Here is an 18,808-nt window from a genome sequence, read left to right on the forward strand (position 1 = left end):
ACACACACACACACACACACACCCACACACACACACTATCACAATGACGCGAGAGGATTGCTGTGATATTTTTGTTTCCATTATGCACAAAAACAGCCACCAGAGGTATAGTTAAGCCTCCAGTTGCAATGTCTAATTATAATCTAAATTGCATCATTATGCATGACAGTGCCACATAATCACATGCATCTATCAGAGGGTCTCTCAGCTGTAGAGCACATGTGTAAAGATATGTTGCAGGCTGTAATTAGTCAGTAATGCCTGGATATGAAAATATGGTAACAAACACATTTTTAGTTGCACTCCTGGATTTTAGGGTAGCCAATCCAATTTAAGGTGGGCCATGCACCCCTTGCCACCATTTTGGCCCCAACGCAGCGTGTCCTCATACCGAAAGTTAGATTCATTTTTTCGTGCATTTTGATGAATGTCCAGCAACACAAGCGATCCGTAGGTTCAAATGACTAGGTTAAGTTCAGGCACAAAAAGGTTATAATATTGTAACCCTATCACTATAAGCACAGTTGGAGCTCTCTACTAGAATCTACGTGTAATACACTCCAATCACATGTTACAAACATCCGTTCAACATCACATGCAAGTGTACAAACTATACAAAGCAAATGTTATTCTGCTTCCCTGTCCACCGCATGTTGTGGAAGAAAAAAGCATCCAGCTGTATAACCCTCAACCTGAAAGAACTCTAAGTTCTTGGGAACAAAGGAGCGATTTGTTCTGAGGGTAGCCCACCAAGCAGCAAGCAACTGGGGTCCACCGACCATTAGTTCACACTCTTAGCTGAGGTCAGTGCCAGCAGCAAAACTGTCTTGAATAACAGCACCTCTAGAGAGGAGTGCTCCAATGCCTCAAAGGAAACTTCAGCAAGGCTTCGAGGACAGGCCCGGGGAACGCAACCCTTACCGTCTTATGCATTTCTACACTATCGATCTGCTCCAAACATAAGCCGTCTGCTCAGTTGCACCAGTTCACTGCAGCTGCGATGAGGGCAGTGATGGGGTATTTGTGCTGTGGCAGCTTGAGACGTGGAGGTGGCATGAGGCGCAGGTGCTCTATCCGACCAACGCTTCCTCCTCCACATTGAACTTTGCCTCAGCTTTCCTCTGAGGGCGAGTGTGCGGCAGGTGACGGCTGAGCTGTGATTTCTCCTCATCCAGATGTTTAAAGCACTGAATAACAGTTGAAATATATCCAAAGTCCTTTGATGGTGATGGGGGCCACTCTGGAAATCATCCTCGGGAGAGTCCCACACATGGCGAGAACTTACAGCCACACTGCACATTGCAGAGAGTGGTGTGTGTGCTGCCTTGTTAACGGTGGGGTCCGCACATATCCAGGTAGGCATGTCCTAATTGGACTGTTATGATTATGCTAATTTTCAGTCATGCCTGCTTGTGATTTGAGGAGAATCCTACCCATAGAGTGTAGTAGAGTCCAGTAGAGGGCGGAGCCTATGTGAGTTAGAGCTACTTGGTTGGGGTTAGGAAAAAATCGTTGTTTGGGTTAAAATAATTGCGTAAGTGTCATCACTTAAGTACAAAACTTACATAACAAATATGTTAACATTGACTTCTGGTTTCACACCAGGCTGAAGATTAATGATTGTTTTGGAATGAAACGTTCAATAATCACACATTATGGAACCTTTATGTAGTATTCTTAGGAACATTTTATTTAATTTTTTTACATTTTTCACCTGTAAATATATTTGATAACAATATACAGATTGTGTTAAAAGAATGAAAGTAGAAAGTAAAGACATACAGTAGACATCTATCCACCGACCCGATCTTTACACACTTCATGAATGTCTCATTGAATCCCTGCATTGGCAAATTCAACATACATCTTTAATGCAGAATGGTTGTGTAGAAACGTGATTTATGGGAGGCATGGCTGCACGCACGCACAAACACACAGACTTGGAAGAGATCAAAGAGCAGTTTGACTCACTGAATAATCTCTTCTATGGTAAATTATGGTTCCATCCGAGCATGAAACACACGGCTGTAACCCAGAGGCTGGAAGGGCCTCTGTAATGCAGTGAACAGGGACATGGCAGCTGGTCTACAAGAGAACACACTGTACATGCTGGGTGGCAACTAATTGTTGCCTATTGGAAATAGACCTAACAAAACAATTGGACAACAATACTGTGAGGACTCTGTTAACCTATGATATCATCTGTCATTGGTCAAAGAGCCTTTAGACAGTTACAGGACTTCATGCAAGAACATTTTTGTATTCTTAATGTGCCACATCAAATTCAGCAAACACTCCTAACTTCAGATAAATATGGAAATGACCAGGGTGAGGATATGCATGAATGAGTGCACATTCATGAGGATTTTAAATTAGCATTATTAACGCCCTAATAATACCATATCAGTCTAGGCATTCTGCCCCATTTGTCCGATATTGAAGTCCTGCTTTCCCAGATGAAGTAAGTCTCTAAGTTTTAACAGTGTCAACAACGGAATGAAGGGACCTGCTAAAGCCGGGGAATGGGGGAAGATAACTAATTATGTTAATGCCGTGTCACCTGGTGGTTGCACTGTCTCTAAAATAAAGAAGAAATGGCTCGTAGAGTCTCATGAAGAAAAAAGGAATATGAAAAAAGTCATGAAAAAATCACAGTATAGTATGTCGAAAAAATTGAAGGCAAAACACAATATCCTGAACTGCCCCTTGAGGCTTGTAATCATGCAATTAGTGAAAGTGTGTGTGTGTGTGTGTGTGTGTGTGTGTGTGTGTGTGTGTGTGTGTGTGTGTGTGTGTGTGTGAGAGAGAGAGAGTGAGTACAAGACTGGCGACAACCTGAGCAGGACATTTTATAAAATAAGAATGTATGTCTAAATGCACACTAGTTTGCAGCATGCTTTTTACGTTATGTGTTGTGTTGGTTTCAGATGAACCCTTATTATGATGTTTCAACTTCAAAATGCAGAATAATTACTTAGCCTTTTTTCCAAAAAGCAAAAATAAATTGTTACCTTCCTAAAATAATTTCAGGTCTTTTGACCTATAGGTAAATACGTCACACTCTTGCCATAAAATGAATGAGAGGGATGATGACAGCATTGAAAATGTCCTATTTTAGCATTGCAATAAAAAAGGCAAATGTCGGACCACATATTGTGCTGTCTGAAGCTCTGTTGCTCTCGGGGAGATTGAACAGCTGAGCATCAGTTTTAAATAGATTTGTAATGGTTATGTGTAAACACTGCAGTGAATTGGTATTAAGAGTTATGATGGAGTGAGAAACACAGAAAGCTTATCAGGACAAATACCTTTTTAAAAAAACCACATCCACAAAGCTCTGAAAAACTGTACTTATGAAGGCGTTTGTGACTTTCCTTTTTTTTCTGGTGGGATATTGGAGGAGGAAGAGGAAGAGGCAGAGGAAAAGAAGAAAGACAGAGATGAGGTCCACAGCAGCAGAGAGGTGTTTCTTTGATGGCTGGCGGAGGCAGGACATCACAAGATGTAATGTTCGATGTTAAACTGAGCAACTCTCACAGGCAACTCTCACAGGCAACTCTCACAGGCACACTGCAGACAGAAGAGTGGGCGGGAGATGTAGAACAACGTTGCATACTGACCATGGTACGTGGCAAAAAATATATTATAATTGCATGCTGCTTGCAAACATAACATTCCCACAAATAAATAAATGCATAGTGAAAACCAATGCAACCATTTTAAAGATAAAATCATATCCACAACAAAAACACAGATATCTTGCACTTTGGAACAAAGTAAAGGGACAAAGTGTTGTTGTTTTAGTATTTGAGTGAATATTTCAGGCTAGCTGCATGCGTACACATGCACAAAAGCAACAGCTGCAATGTAATTGTGTGTTAAACACAAGAAGAGATATTCAGCTCATGGGCTATAGCTGTAAGGTTCAAAAGCCTGCCTTCATAAACACACCTCTCTGTAAAAACTTCCCACAATTATGCCACAGATTGTGTACAAGCAGCAAGCAACAGACACAAGTGTGCACATCTGAGCCTCAGACTCTGAGATCACAAACTCACGCTGCATTCTGTTCCATGGACCTGATGTTATATGAATGAGCATTGCTTAGATCAACGGTTGCCAGGCTTTTCAAATCGTGATGCCTCACAACAACCAGGTTGGTGTTCGCGACCATCGTGTTCAACAAAAAAGAGAGAAAGAGAGAGCGAGATTTTGACTGATGATTGTCAAACATCGATCATCTTCTCCGGCTCCCCTGCCTTCCTTGCTGGCTCATTCCCCAACATGCCACACTCACTCACTCACTCACACTCACTCACACTCTGCTCTGCCCGGCCTTCCTTGCTCGGCTCAGTCATCCACCATCGCCCTCTCAACCTTGGTCTCCGCTGCTCCATCTCAGCCTCTTGCCATTCTCACCACCCATTATCCCTGCAATAAACCTTTCACTTATTTTACTCCCCTTGTCTGAGTGTGCATTTTGGTCCAAACCTCCGTCACATAAATAATGCTTTGTTCATGTTGAGTTTAGTCGGAACAGCTAGCACTTAAGCATTGTCCAACGTACTCCAGGCACTGTGGATTTGTGAAGCATTCCGAATAAAATACAAACATAGTTTCCATGACGTCACTAATACATTTCTGAAAAGTGAAGCTGAATGTGGGCGGCTCTGGCGCCTTTGAGATACAGCTCTTCAGTGACATCTTTCCATTTTCTGAGACCACTGTCTCCGTCAGCAATGAGGAAATAGTAACAATATGATCCAGCTCTGACCTGCAGGAGGAGACCACTATACTGCATATCACACCAAGGCCATGTATCATTCCAACATCTGAGCTTTTACCTGCAATATCTCAACTCAACAACTCATTTTGAACATTCATTGAGTCCATACCTCTTCTTTACTAAACACAAGCTATACATTGACATTAGAATGTATTGTTGATACAGTGGCAGCTGCCTCGTCTTGTTTCAGCAAACTGACAGTTGACTTTAAAACAAGAAAAACAAAACATCATAAAACGAGGGAAGGTGTGCCGCTGTGATTATCAAAGACTGAAAGTCAGACTGAAGGTCTGATGTCTGTGTGTGCTTTACGACTAACTGCCTGTCAGCCTGTCTGGCTCTACTCACTGCTCTGTTGTTTCAGTATATGTTTTCTTGGGTCATCATGTTCTCAGAACCCTTGATGTGAACCCTTCTGGCATGTGAGCGCTTGCCTTAGGATCAAATACAAGTTTGTGCTCATGTACCAGATTATTGTACACACAGACATGGAGTTTCATGGATATATATTATATTTTTGTGATCAAGCAACTTTGCTGAAACTGTGATTAAACATAAACATACAGGGACAGTGTGCAGTTATCCAAACAGTTTAATATCAATATATCTAGTCAGCCATGGTGCTCATTTATTAAAGTGCTCTCTCAGGAGGCTCCATATCTCTGATATCAAAGGGTTATTTCAGTGAAGTCACGCAATCTACATTATGATCTGACACACTAAGACAACTGGAGTGACATATTCATCCTGCCCATCTCTATGCGTGGTTGCACAAACTGATAGCAGTGTGACACGATAACGGATCTTTAATGACCTACTCATCAGAACTCCAGCGCTAAGAGCTCCTCAGAGAACAGGAGATATGTTTTTATAATAACTGATCGCTCTTTTAGTATCAATTCTTGTTATTTATACACTTCAGAATAAGTGCTGCACTCACAGTCTACTCGTAGAATTATGCAATGAAAAGCACAGTTTTAGCTTCAATCATCTCCGCTGAGATTTGCCAGCCACAGTTAAACATTCTTCACAAGCAGTCTGTTAACAAAGTTTACTTCAATTCCCAGGGAAGCAGAGAGTGTAATAATCAATCAGCTGTTGTGATATGAACAGCTTTGTAGATATTTGAAGATCCAGTGACAGAAATTCATGATAAATGACATGCAAGGCTTTTAAGAATCCGAATCATTGCACACGTTTCAGATACTGGTCTGTTCGAGGGTGGTACTATACAGTCGATCACAGGGTTTGTGTGTGTATGAGCATACACATCGTGAGACATGCAGAGAGTGTGTGTGTGTGTGTGTGTGTGTGTGTGTGTGTAAGAAGAGGGAGTAAAATATGTAAGAAAGAGTCTGATTGAGTCATACCTCTAACTCGGGGTCCAGAACATTTTTGTGACAACTTCAATGGTGGAGCATGAGGAGTGTGTAGGTCTGTGTGTGTACGTCTGTGTGTGCAGATGGTGCACGAGTGCATGTATCAAGGTACGCAGAATCCACGAGTGCAGACAGTGAGTCGCACTGACTCACATCTCTGTCTCTCTATCAGAATATTTTTGTGGCAGCTTCAGCAGAAAAGAGGCAGAGAAGTAGAGTGGAAATGACAGACTTGGTTTTATTTAATGCCAACTCCTGTCCCTCTGGTGTGTGTGTGTGTGTGTGTGTGTGTGTGTGTGTGTGTGTGTGAGTGTGTGTGTTTGTGTGTGTGTAAGTTGTATCTGCTTGTGTGTTTTTTGTGATGCCCTCATTTTTCACTGAAAGGTCCTTTAGCTGTCTTCAGAAAACAAACAAAATGTTCGACAAAGAAAACGTCAGTTCAGATCTTAATGTGTTGCTGCTGACTGAGAATGAAGCGATGACTTTCACAAATAACTTCACCTCTACACTGCATCGGCCTTTCAGACCAACAGAATGCACTACAACATGTATCACATCACATTCAATCCTACATGTGTTCATACGCTCTCATTGAACAGACTCATTGTGATGAAAAATACTGGTCCCCACCAGGTAAAGCATTCAATTTAAGGGTAAGTATTTGTTTTCTGGTTCGGGTTTAGGGTTGGACCAGGTCAACGATTAATGAGTAAGGGTCAGGGTAGTATAGGACAGTTTCATCCATTGCCTTAGACACGGTGCCAGATGTTTCCAATTCAAAAGTTTAGGGAAGCTGTTGTGCATCAGAGATGGGAAAGTTAACGAAACATACATTTGCCAAACCAACCTTGTACAAGTATGTTCTTAGAGTCCTACCAGAGTAGTGTCATCGCTGCTCCTCGGGTCCCTGAGTGAAACAATATGAGAACAACAATCAAGTTGTGTCCAAGAGTTTCAATATTTCCGACATGGTGCTTAAAACCAAACATGTGCAATTAAATCCAGATTGAATATGTATATAATGTAAATGTTGGTGCAGTTTATTCTTAAGCCTTAAATGACAAATTTGTACTCATGAATTGTCTGATGACATGAAAGTCACGGGAATCTTTGCCATATCTACTGTCCATCTCATATGAGTTAATGAGACATACCACGTATGGTTGGTAATGTTAGTGTAAGTTTCCAGGGAATTATTGTAAATGATTAACAACAAGCCTGTGTGTGTGTCTATCTGTTCCTCTTGCCTTTATGCATGAACATGGTGTGCTAACGAAGCCAACAGCATGTCCTCATTTCTCTCTCCGACCATTTCTCTCTGCGTATGCCTCCCCCTCCTCCCCCTCCTCCCCCTTCCTTTGGCCCCAGCCTGTGCTGGGCGGCATGGCCGGCAGGATCTTCCTTCCTTTTCTGTATCATTGAAAATCGACCGGCTCGGGTAATGGAGCAGTGGAAAGGCAGAGCGAATGCTTCCCTACCACTGCAGCTGCTCCTGGCCATGGCAACTGGGGCAGAAAATCTGACTTATCTCTTCGTCATAATCAGCAAATGATCCCGGTTTCGATCTCCCTGATCCTCTGTGTAGCTTTTTTTGTCTTTTAGAGTCTAACAACCGAGTAGCATGGAGCACCAGTGGTGGCTGCATGTTTGAGAGAATGTTTTCATAGACTTTTACATACCCGTTCTAGTCTGTGCAGTCCCTATAGTCTGGCAAGATGATATGAACTAGAGACAAACAAGGGACTTTTGTTCTATCCTCCAAATCTTGTTATTGTGGATTACGAGTTCGAGACCAGAGAACTGCTATTAATCTGTATTAAAACACACAAGCTGCACACAAGCATACAGATTGAGATAGCATTCATTTTGGATCTGAACAATTCTCTTTGAAATCCACAACTTATTCTAAATTAGGCTATGGTCCTCTTTCCCTCTGTTGTCCACCTCCCACTTTCTCTCTCTCTCTTACTCGTTGTCTCTGTCTCAGACGACCAGGCTCAGAGGAAGATTTAGCTTTATTCTTCTGGGTGCTGCTCCTTGGAAGAGCTGCTGGTCGCTCAGCCAAACAGGATGAGTGACTTTAGACACTTACAGTTTGTAACGCAAGGCTTTCTATTATAAATGTGTCTCCAAGCACACACTGAGGAAACCCTGATGACATTAATCAGGTCATTCTCAGAAAGCTCTGTTTTCAAATGCTGAGTAGGCTTTCACTTTGATGACGAGTAAACTGATCTTGCTATGTAGTCAGTGGAGTCAACCTTCAATTAATAGTAACCCTAACTCTATATGCAAGGTGGCCTCTGTTTCCTTGGTCTGAAGGTTTCAAACTGAGTCAAAATAAATGCAAAAGAACAAACTCGTGGACACAGCCGCAGGCAAATGCTCCTATTGTTGTTTACCTTTCTGTTTGGGTTGAAAGGTCACTGAACACACACTGGAGCATGACTGTTAAATAGTTGCTGGAACAGCAACAGCAGTTTGATGAAGAGCACAGCGACATTTGTAGTTTGTTTTCACACATATGCACAGTGTGCGTGTGTGGGTGTGTGTGTGTGTGTGTGTGTGTGTGTGTGTGTGTGTGTGTCCAGGCAGTCATGCCTTTATGTTGTTGCATTAAGCATCAGCCGGTTGAAGTTACCTGAAAGGCCAGCTGCACCTCTACAGTGACTGAGTAATCCAACAACCTAACATATTGCATTAGGTTACACACATCCACATGCTTAGACAGACACATTCTTATTCAATGCAAGAAGAGACACAAATAATACAAAAGAATGGATTCCATGGTGCTCTCTGTCTGCTCGGTTCAATTACTCTTCTTCCTTCTCAAGCAGAAAAAAGGTGAAATAAAATGTGGATGAGAACGTTACAAAGCTCTTTGTCTCCTGTTCCAAAATAGTCAGTCGTTTTGACCATTCTGTCAGAAAGATCTCTCTTCATAATTAAAGCACAGATTGCTCTCGAGACCTCCCCTCAGCTCTCGTGACCTTAATGTGAACTCATTTCCTTAATTAACATGATTGGAAGTGGAATGAGACTAATTACTGAAGTAGGCTGAAATTGAAAGACCGTCCAGAATGTACATTTACCTCCAGCGCAGGATAAAAAGACTGAAGCAATTTGTGTGCACTGACACAGAAGAGTTTGTTTGGGTGTTAGATAAGCAGGAAGGCCGTGCCTACTAGATACGTGAGTGTGTGTGTGTGTGTGTGTGTGTGTGTGTGTGTGTGTGTGTGTGTGTGTGTGTGTGTGTGACAGATAGGCTAGGTTCCCCGTGGGCAAGTCCTGGCAATAGCTGAGCAGAGATCAGGTGCCAGAGCAAGGCAGCATTTAATGAGATGCTCAAAGCCAACAAAATGTGACCTGCATGTGTGCAGCACAGAGGTATGTGTCCATGTTGGTGATGAATGAACCATCAAATCACATGCATGTGATTATGTGTTTGTGCGTGGGTGCAGAATGATTCACCTTGCAGTTCTTCTTCCAGCTGCTATAGCTGACAATTAATTACGCGGAGAGAGAGAGAGAAAGAGACAGAGAGAGAGAGAAAGAGAAAGAGAGAGAGAGACAAAGAGAGAGAGAGAGAGAGAGAGAGAGAGAGAGAGAGAGAGAGAGAGTCCATTCCATTTCCTACACTGGCTCGCCTCGAGTTCTTTACGAGTCAACTAACAGCTTATTTGATTGCTTAAATAAATTACACAATTCAAATTTATCTGAGCTGTCTGTTCTCTGTAGAATGCTGCGGCTGTCGGACCTTTGCACCTCCATAAATCCACTCCCATTCTTCTCGTAGCAGTAGTAAACTGAACCAGAGGAGATGTGTGTTTCTCAATTTTCCAACATGGAAACTCTCTGCGAGATCGATAACGAGATCACTTCATCCGCTCAGCTTGTACAGCAGGTAATTAGATTGATTGTGCCATAGTGTGCTCATCCTCACCACTTCACCTTTTATCAGTGAAAGGTGATAGCTTTGGAATAACAACATGTAAAATATAAGCACAACCACTCCCAGTCTTGTGGCCTACCTTGTACTGGAATCAGGTTGTAACCAGGGTCCATGATGCCCACATGCATTAAGAGCTCGAATCAGATTACATTCTGTGATGTGGCACAATGTGTTCTTTCAGTCATCTGGGATCCTTTTTTCCATTCAAGTGTCGTTATAACATTGGCATGGATTCAGTTTTTCTGAAAACATTCTTTGTGATTGTTGCCTCATACAGCCTCCTGTGACATGATAATCTCGTGGCATACACCATGGCATGCCACGAGATTATGGCATGTATGTACGCAGTGACATTGCATAATAAGCGTGTGGCTGAATAAATGAAGCATTAAATTGAACTCGGATGATTTACAATAATGTGCCGACTCACTGCCGATAAAACCATGTGATGTGCTTCTGAGAGGAAACATACAGGTCCCTGCTTCCTGTAAGATGATCTGAAGTCATTTCTCATGAACTAAAGTCACACATCTATGACTGTTACACTTAAAGGAGCGTGGCAATAGTCCAACCCAATCCTTTGCCCATTTATGTTAACTTTTGTGCAGTAACTTGATGTAGACCTTTGATGAAGTGTCTTATTAAAGGGTACTTTCTGTATTTTTCAACCTTTTATCGAAGAGATTTAATGGGGACCACATTCTTCTTAATGGGTCCAGTACTGAGGAGCAGCGCTGCAGCTGGAAACCACGGAAAGGACTTTTTTTTGTCCCATTAGTCACTTGGGCAGAAAACCATGGAATAAAGAGTCCAGGTTGAAACATACTGAAGTGACCCTATTGTCTGCAGTTTCAAGCCCCACTTTGTGGCTTAATGGGTTCACATTTGTTGTCTGTCTTAAAGCAATTATTATAAGCCCTTAACTTATGACCACACCCATCACTGGTGCTAAATATGTTATGTAATATACCTGATATTTGAATATATGGATGTACACTGCTCTTACACTATTAAATTATACTATTGTATCATTTTTAATTATTTTGCATTGCCTTGCATTTGACCTGCATCCAACTGGCCTTTTATTTAATAATATGTCACACCAGTATATCTATGTCTGTCTGTCATTTATTAATTTATTTACCACTGGATGGGATCCGTCCTCCGCAGTCCACGTCCTCCCTCCATCCTCTAACGGGCCAGCCCTCCTCCGTCCCGCCCTCAGCCCGGCTCCGCTCCGGCAGCATCCGTCTCCGCACTGGATCACTTACTAACGCACACCAAAAGAGGCTGCGGGGAAACAGAACTGGCGACAGAACAGGGGGTGAAAAAAGCACATCACACGAGCTGTTGCTGCTCAACATTGTGAAGGCGGACCGTGTTACAGAAAGCCACCAGCAGCCGGCTGTCCTTTATTATTGAAACTGGACAGCACACAGCGGTGGTACTCCGGAGGTCCCACTCAGATGTTGAGGTGCACACTGCAGGACTGTGTGTGAACAGTAAAATGATTTGATATTCGCACTGGATACAACCAATCGGTGTTGTAGATGATAAGAGGGAGCATGAAGTTTGCGGTCGCGGTGCTGTGCTGGTCCCTCACTCTCGGGGAGGCTACTATGGAAGGTAAGAACACAGTCGTCTTTAACTGTTGAAGCTGACCTAATGTTTCGTCTTATTTTTCTACACTAAAGGTAAATTGACTTGAGATACAACATTCACCAAAGTATGTGGGTGTTTCTGGTCAGCATTTGGGATCGTGTTGCGTGATCAACACACAGCATCCCCTCACAGTCCCATTAATCCAGCAGCGTGGTTGGCTAATGTGTTCCATCCTGAACTAATTATTCTTAATTCGGAAACTGTTTCACTGTTTAAGTGTGACTGCACTTTGAATCGAGCAGCGGGACAAAACGATAGGGTCATGTGAGAGGAGCACGGTCATTATTTATTAAAGAACGGGAGCGCAGCGCCCCCTTGGGACGTATGACTGAGCGTGGTTGTATATCACGCTGCAAGAGAACAATATGGGACAATGAAACACATTGCAATGAATGGGAAAAGAATTCCCTAAAATAATAAAGCTGCTCAGGTATGGTGTTGTTATGAAAAGTAAGGAATCAGATAGTGTGTCACTGTGGTACAGTCAGTCTTCTCTCTCTTCTTTCTTACTGTGTGTGTGTGTGTGTGTGTGTGTGTGTTGCTATCAGTTTATGGTACATCATTTACATCCCTTTAATCTGGAGATGGAGTGACTCTTGCAACACATGCTACAGGCCTACATCCCTCCTGCTGTCTGTGTGCTAGTGACAGGGAGCAGGAGGGAGAATTAATGACAAGTTGATGAAAACGATTAATTCATCACCATCAGCGACCATTAATCTGTCCCAGACAGCCTCAGTGAAGTTAATGAGGAATCACATTTTAAACTGACGCTGAGCTTCTTGCAAGGGCATCATGTCACCCAGCAGGCTGGCATGCCATTCATGCCATGCTTAGACTTTAAATGTTCACTTCACCCAAATTACAATTATTTCTTTTTTAATTCTCACTTCCTTCAAGCATCGTGCAGATATCTCTGGTTTTATTTGTCCAGGTTTTCAGATATTGGTTTCCAACATGTATGGTGTCTAAATAAAACTAAATAAAGATGAATGGAAAATTACCTTTACAATTTCAAACAGAAATAATGTCCCAGTTATTCTGGATGTATTCCAGATACCTTGCTGACAACAGTCTCCATAGGAACTATTTATTTGAAAGTAGCTCCAATGGAAACAGCAGGTGTAGGCTGTGTGCGGTAATCTAGCACCTCTGGTCATGTGATGCTGAGTATCTTTGACATCCAATTACTGTGTGTGAACCGACATGTCTTGGCATATATGCTCATACACACGTACATGCCTCAAGGGCATTATGACTGATGGGGTTAACCATTGTGAAAGGTCTTGGCTCAACCAGAGTCATAATTATGAATCCACTCCATTCTCAAGACCTGCGTAAGTAGTTTAGGTAGAGATGATTGGTTAAGGTTGGACATTGACCGTGAGTAATTAGGGTCAGGATAGGACCTTAACAAATCAGGTTACCGGTATCTCGTAGAGCATGGGCCCCTGGCCAATCTGAGTGCTTGAGTGCTAAAAGGAAAGCAGTGGGATTCATAATAACGTCCCCCAGAGATAAATGTCCTGTTGTATTATGGGTAAAGCTGTTGCATTGTGAGCAGTGGGCTCAGTTCTCTCTTGATTCTTGCCTTCAAAATGTTCCCTTTTCCAAAGGTCTGGAAGCATCTCATTAGAAATCAATGAGAACTAAAACACACTTCCTTTTGCAGCAGTGTGAAGAAAAGGAAATAGCTCCCCTCTGTTGTTCCTCCCATCCTTTTACCCCCTCAGTGGTATATCCTACTGGTTCCACAGTGAACAGATGGTGGATGGGACAAGGTGATCGTACCACTGTGTCAGCCATGGGCTGTTTTAGATTGAGGAGATGGTGTTTGTTTGAATGCTGGGCTAGCCTGTGTCAATAATCAGCACACTGTAGTTTGTCTGTCTTACTTACACACAAACACAGACATACTGTACACGCACACACAGTGTGTGTATGTCTGTGTTTGTTATGTCCTCTGTCCTCAGACACATATGAATGCATCATGATTTCCAAATCAGCCCCATCCCCCCTGTAAGTTCTAATCAATAGTATGCCCTTCACCTCTGCTCAATCAACCACACGCACACACACACACACACACACACACACACACACACACACAGAGTCAATCAGTCTCTGAGGGAGGGAGCCGGCTCTTGTGGTGTTTAACTAGTTTGGCCCCTTGTGTTTTTGTTGCTGCTGATCTTGAGACAGAGTTGCTTCCTGTAGAGACGGTAGATCGGAAGACTGATCGTACTGTTGGGCCATTTCAAGCCCTTACAAACTGTGCTTCACAGGGGATCTGATGCAATGGGAGGTAATCTGAGTCTGAACAGTCTGTGTACTTTAACTTCGGATTTTATCACACCCAACAGGAAACAGGAGTAGACTAAAGACAGGGAATATAAGGGTTCATTTGTGTCAATGCACATACACTCTTAAGCCATTTTGTTTTCTCATTTCAACATTAACCACATGTTTAAAACTGCAACTGTATTATACGTTTCCCTTGAAGCATAACTGAGAATGCAGTTTACTTTTATGCTATTTGTAGGAGACAAGGTTGCACATGCACACAGGTATTGGAAAACACACATACATGTTTGTCTTACCGTACGAACTAGTAGAAACTATTGATAAAAACAAACCCAACAATGAAGTGATCTAACAAGTAATGTCTGTGTATTCAAATCCATTGAGCTACCGGTTCTTTGAAGAAACTGAGTTTCATCCACAATCCACTGAGAACAAGAAGCAACAAAACAGACAAACTGCATTAGGCCTAACGCTGCAGGAACGAGAGAGGTTCTGTTCTACAGATTGAGATGATAAGCGGGTTGACTGAGTGGTTGTTTTACTGCAGAGCAGAGTGACATAGACACTGTGTGTGTGTGTGTGTGTGTGTGTGTGTGTGTGTGTGTGTGTGTGTGTGTGTGTGAACAAAATACTGTGTGACAGAAAAATAAAAATGCGTGACAAAAACTAGACTACAACTATACTAAAACAAAAATGAATTGACCAAACTTATTTGACAGACAAATATATGTGAATCATAATTATGTGTTTCATAGTAATGGGCCATCACCACACAAACATTTGTGCTTTTTTTAGGATGTCCTTCATGCTGTTAGGCTGATAGCGATCCTAAACCTTGAACCCTTAAGTTTCATCCTTCAAATAGCTCCTTTAAGGGAACTTAAACAAGAAATACAGACAGATAATCATACAGCTATTGCAAAATTGTTGTGGATAATGAATGTGTACATTCAGGGACAGATAAATAGGTTAAGTTGGAATCAACCCCAAAACTAAATATTGAACTACAGCAGAATAAAGTGTATTAAGTAATCTCTGTAGCATGTCAGAAGAGAGGGATTTGCTTGCGCAGTAACAACCTTGTGTTAAGAAACAAGCTGAAACGGGAATTTGCTCTCAACTTGCTCTCTGTTTTGCTGTCTGTTCTCGTTCCCCTTGCCCCAGTTATCTTCTCCTCCTGCCCCCTTGTCCTGTTTCTCTCAGTTACTGAAGGGAATTGCTCTGGGTCACTCCGTCTCACTCCTTCCCTTATCAGCTCTCTCCAGGCCTCTGCTCCATTCCCCTTGTTTGAGAGGCTATTGATTCAAACTTCTCTTTTCTGTCTATCAGCCGCCGTCTCTGGTGCAACACTACCATTGGCAGCGCCAAATATTGTCCTCTTATTCCAGTTGAGTGCTCAGAACTCAGTGTTGATAGAGTTACTGAGGGAGCCTATGTGTTGTGCAGCTCAAGTATAAATACCAAATAATGCAGAGCGGCAAATGCTGCTGTCGTCCGCATCTTTCATGAGTTATAATGCGTAACAGGGAAGCGGTGCAATGCCTTGCTCAAGGACAGTTTGACAGGACATATAGCTCCTGATCAGCATGCTGGCTGTCAGTAGAATTAATGCAAACGTTAAGCCACTGAGGAGTCTCTGATAATGTACTTTTGACTGAGTCAAACCAAACTGAATTAAAGTGTGTTTTCTGTACTTGTCTATCTAAGAGACCTGATATCTCCCAGCTGTCTGCTCTTGACCAGGTGGCTGATGAAGTGAAGGCAGTGTTCCTCTCCTGCTCAGAGTGAGCGTCACTCTTTAACTGACTATTATGTCTTGTGCCTGGCTGCACAAAGCGCTCTGAGCTCAGCTTGTCTCCCCTGGCAATTGTTCTGTCTGAGGTGATCATGTCAGCATGATCATGTTGTCAGCCTTGGGAGCTGAGATGCATTCACTCAGCCATGGCCAGCTGTCAGTCCAGGGCTGACAGTGTGTGTGTGCCTGACTCTTAGGCCCTGACTTCATTTTTCCCTCCACTTGCTTTTGAGACTCTGGGGAGGTTCACTTTGTTCATGCACGACTGTGTCTTTGTATGTTCTTAAACATGTAAGAAATAGCTGACATGTATACACACATCTTTCTGTGTACATGAATATTACATGCATGCAAAAGAAGTCCAAGACAGCGTTCTTAAATGTCTTGCTTCGTCCATATTTAGTGGCATGGCTCTAGGTATGACAATGTCGGTCTGTTGGTTGATCAGTCAGGTCACCACTTTGGCCCAGACTCGGGGTGGGTGGTATACCGGTATATTACGGTCTTTACCTGATACACACATACAAGGACGAAGAAGATACAACATCCGAAGAACTATGTCACTCCCACAATGCTGTCTATGGCAACGTACGAGCCACCGCTCTTCCGTGTTGTTGCAGAATCCCATGCTTTTCATTTCAGCAGCCATGATAAAACGTCAGAGCAGTAAAACAACAGTAAATATGTGAAAAAAAACAACATTTTTCTAATTATTCTATTTGCTGAGATCCAGGTGCTCAGCAAGACAATTCCCTCACAGCTCAAACCAACAGCATGGCAGCTACTGACTCACACATTTGATTTAAATTATGGAGCAGCCTACTCCTCCAACAACACATACAGGCCTATAGCTTTTATCTTCCATATCTAGATCCAACAAACACATCCGTAGTTCGTGTTTTATCCCTTACCTAATATACGTTCCCTTACCAATAGAGTGCCAATAGAGTGAACATTGGTAGAATCATGTTTTGAGTAGCGTGACCCTTTTGATTTTGTAATACTGTAGTATAATATCACTGCAAAAGACCAAAAATAAATACTGTGGTATACATTTTAGGACCCTTAGTCATTGAATGGACTGCAATATTTCAACAGATATTCACAGTACCCAGAGGATGAATCTTTGGCAATCCTCTGACTTTTCCTCTCGCACCAACATGAGGTTGACATTTGTGGTTTAAAGCAGAATGTCTTGACAACTATGCACATGTGAAATTGACATCTGAAGTGACAAACAGCAGCAATATCAGTCCTCCATCAGTGTCCACACAGGATTCGTTCAGACTCAGTATTGAGCGTAACACAGTGTCTACACAGCTAATGTAGCAAAAGCAGCATGTTAGCAGAGCAACAGCATCAGATTCAGAGTCATCTACAAACGTCAGCACTACTTATAATCATATCCATCGTTATATTCTCATGAACGATACAATTTTCTCTCCCAAACTTGCTTCTTCTCTATGTTGTCTTCATCTCTATTTTCTTCTCTGGCTTCTTCCAGCGCAGGAAGACTTTGTGTCGCTGGCCGAGATGGAGGATTCCTTGTTGAGGAACCTTTTCAGGGGTTACCAGAAGTGGGTGCGGCCTGTCCATCACTCGAACGACACCATCACTGTATGCTTTGGACTCAAGATCTCACAGCTGGTTGATGTGGTGAGGAAACAACACCTGGATACACAAACACACAGGAGGCTCTGTCTAGAAGAACACGCAGCATTCTCGTGTCCTGTTTACCTGCATGAATACTACCTGATCAAATTTCTCTGTTTCCACTCTACGGTCATCTTTAAGGCCAGTTTGTGCTGTTGAGGTAGTTAAATTAGATGAGAAACTTACTCCCTGTAAGTTTATAGGAAATAGATAACAAAGTGAAAGTGAATAAAAAGGATTAGGCCATTTTTGTTGTGAATTCTCTCAAAGTTGTTTTTATTTGTGTGGAGATTTTGATTCTCCGTCTCATTTGTTTGCAGCCTTTGAGATTACTTTGCATTTTAGTACAATTGGCAGAAGGAAAGAAGGGAAATCACCCTTTGAAAAGCCAATCAGAAAGACAAAGATAACAGAATGCTGAGGACATGACCTCATCTTCCTGAATGGTAGCTCTGGCTCTGTCCATGCCATACATTATGTGTTGTATTAATATTAGATAGATGTGAATCAGCATTGATCACATCCTGAGCTCCCTTGAGCAAAGTAGAACCAGACATAGAGGCTCTCCTGCTTCCAGCAGATTAACAGCAAACAGCCTCTGTGTTGACCTGGTAAGGAAGCTCCCCGCAAAATAAATATAATTGCTTTATGTAACATGGTTATTAATAAAATCCTGTTACTGTCTTCTCAGGATAGAATGGGTTTCTTTTGTAATGAGAGAGGAACGGAAGGGAGGAAGTGAACTCACCATCACTAACACACATAAGAATAAGCAGAACGGAACTGTGAAAAGAAGAAAGAGTCATGGGAAGTTATAGAAAGAAGTCCATTTAAATAAGTGTGGTTCAAAGCTCATCATCTGTTTAGGACAGGACAGAAAGTTACTATTTATTGTTAAGAAGAAATGAAAAAGGAAACCAGGGGAAAGGAAGGCAGGTTAGGAGTGTGAGAGATGGAAAGGGATGGCTGTGAGGTGAACAGAGGAAGTATAGTACAGAGGTTACACTGAGGATAAACGTTTGTGCATAAACAAGGAGGAGGATGAGGAGCGGATGGACTTCAACGGGCAAAATAGAAAATAAAAAAGGGCAAAGAAGAAAGGTTAAAAGAGTCCAAAGTAGTCTTTGATAGTAGCAGAGGAAGTAATGAGGCCATCAGGCTGAGAGGAACCAGATTGCATTTATTATTTAGACAAGGGCACACACACACACACACACACATGCATGGATGCACACACACACACACACACACACACACACACACACACACACACACAC

General features: G+C 42.3%; 1 protein-coding gene across 2 annotated transcripts in view; it reads left to right on the forward strand.

The window, feature by feature from the left end:
• Positions 1–11,312: 11,312 nt before the first annotated feature.
• Positions 11,313–18,808, forward strand: part of chrnb3a (cholinergic receptor nicotinic beta 3 subunit a) — a 14,520-nt gene continuing 7,024 nt past the window's right edge. Inside the window, exons 1-2 of one of the 2 annotated variants that reach the window (XM_031864498.1) lie at positions 11,313–11,743; positions 17,383–17,534. In XM_031864498.1, coding sequence (XP_031720358.1) covers positions 11,668–11,743; positions 17,383–17,534 — 228 coding nt within the window. In that variant the 5' untranslated portion in view covers positions 11,313–11,667. The remainder of the gene's footprint in view (positions 11,744–17,382; positions 17,535–18,808) is intronic. The other variant, XM_031864499.1, reaches the window with a different exon arrangement.

This window comes from Anarrhichthys ocellatus, unplaced genomic scaffold (genome assembly GCF_004355925.1).
Source record: "Anarrhichthys ocellatus isolate YVR2014 unplaced genomic scaffold, GSC_Weel_1.0 scaffold31, whole genome shotgun sequence".
Taxonomy (NCBI): domain Eukaryota; kingdom Metazoa; phylum Chordata; class Actinopteri; order Perciformes; family Anarhichadidae; genus Anarrhichthys; species Anarrhichthys ocellatus.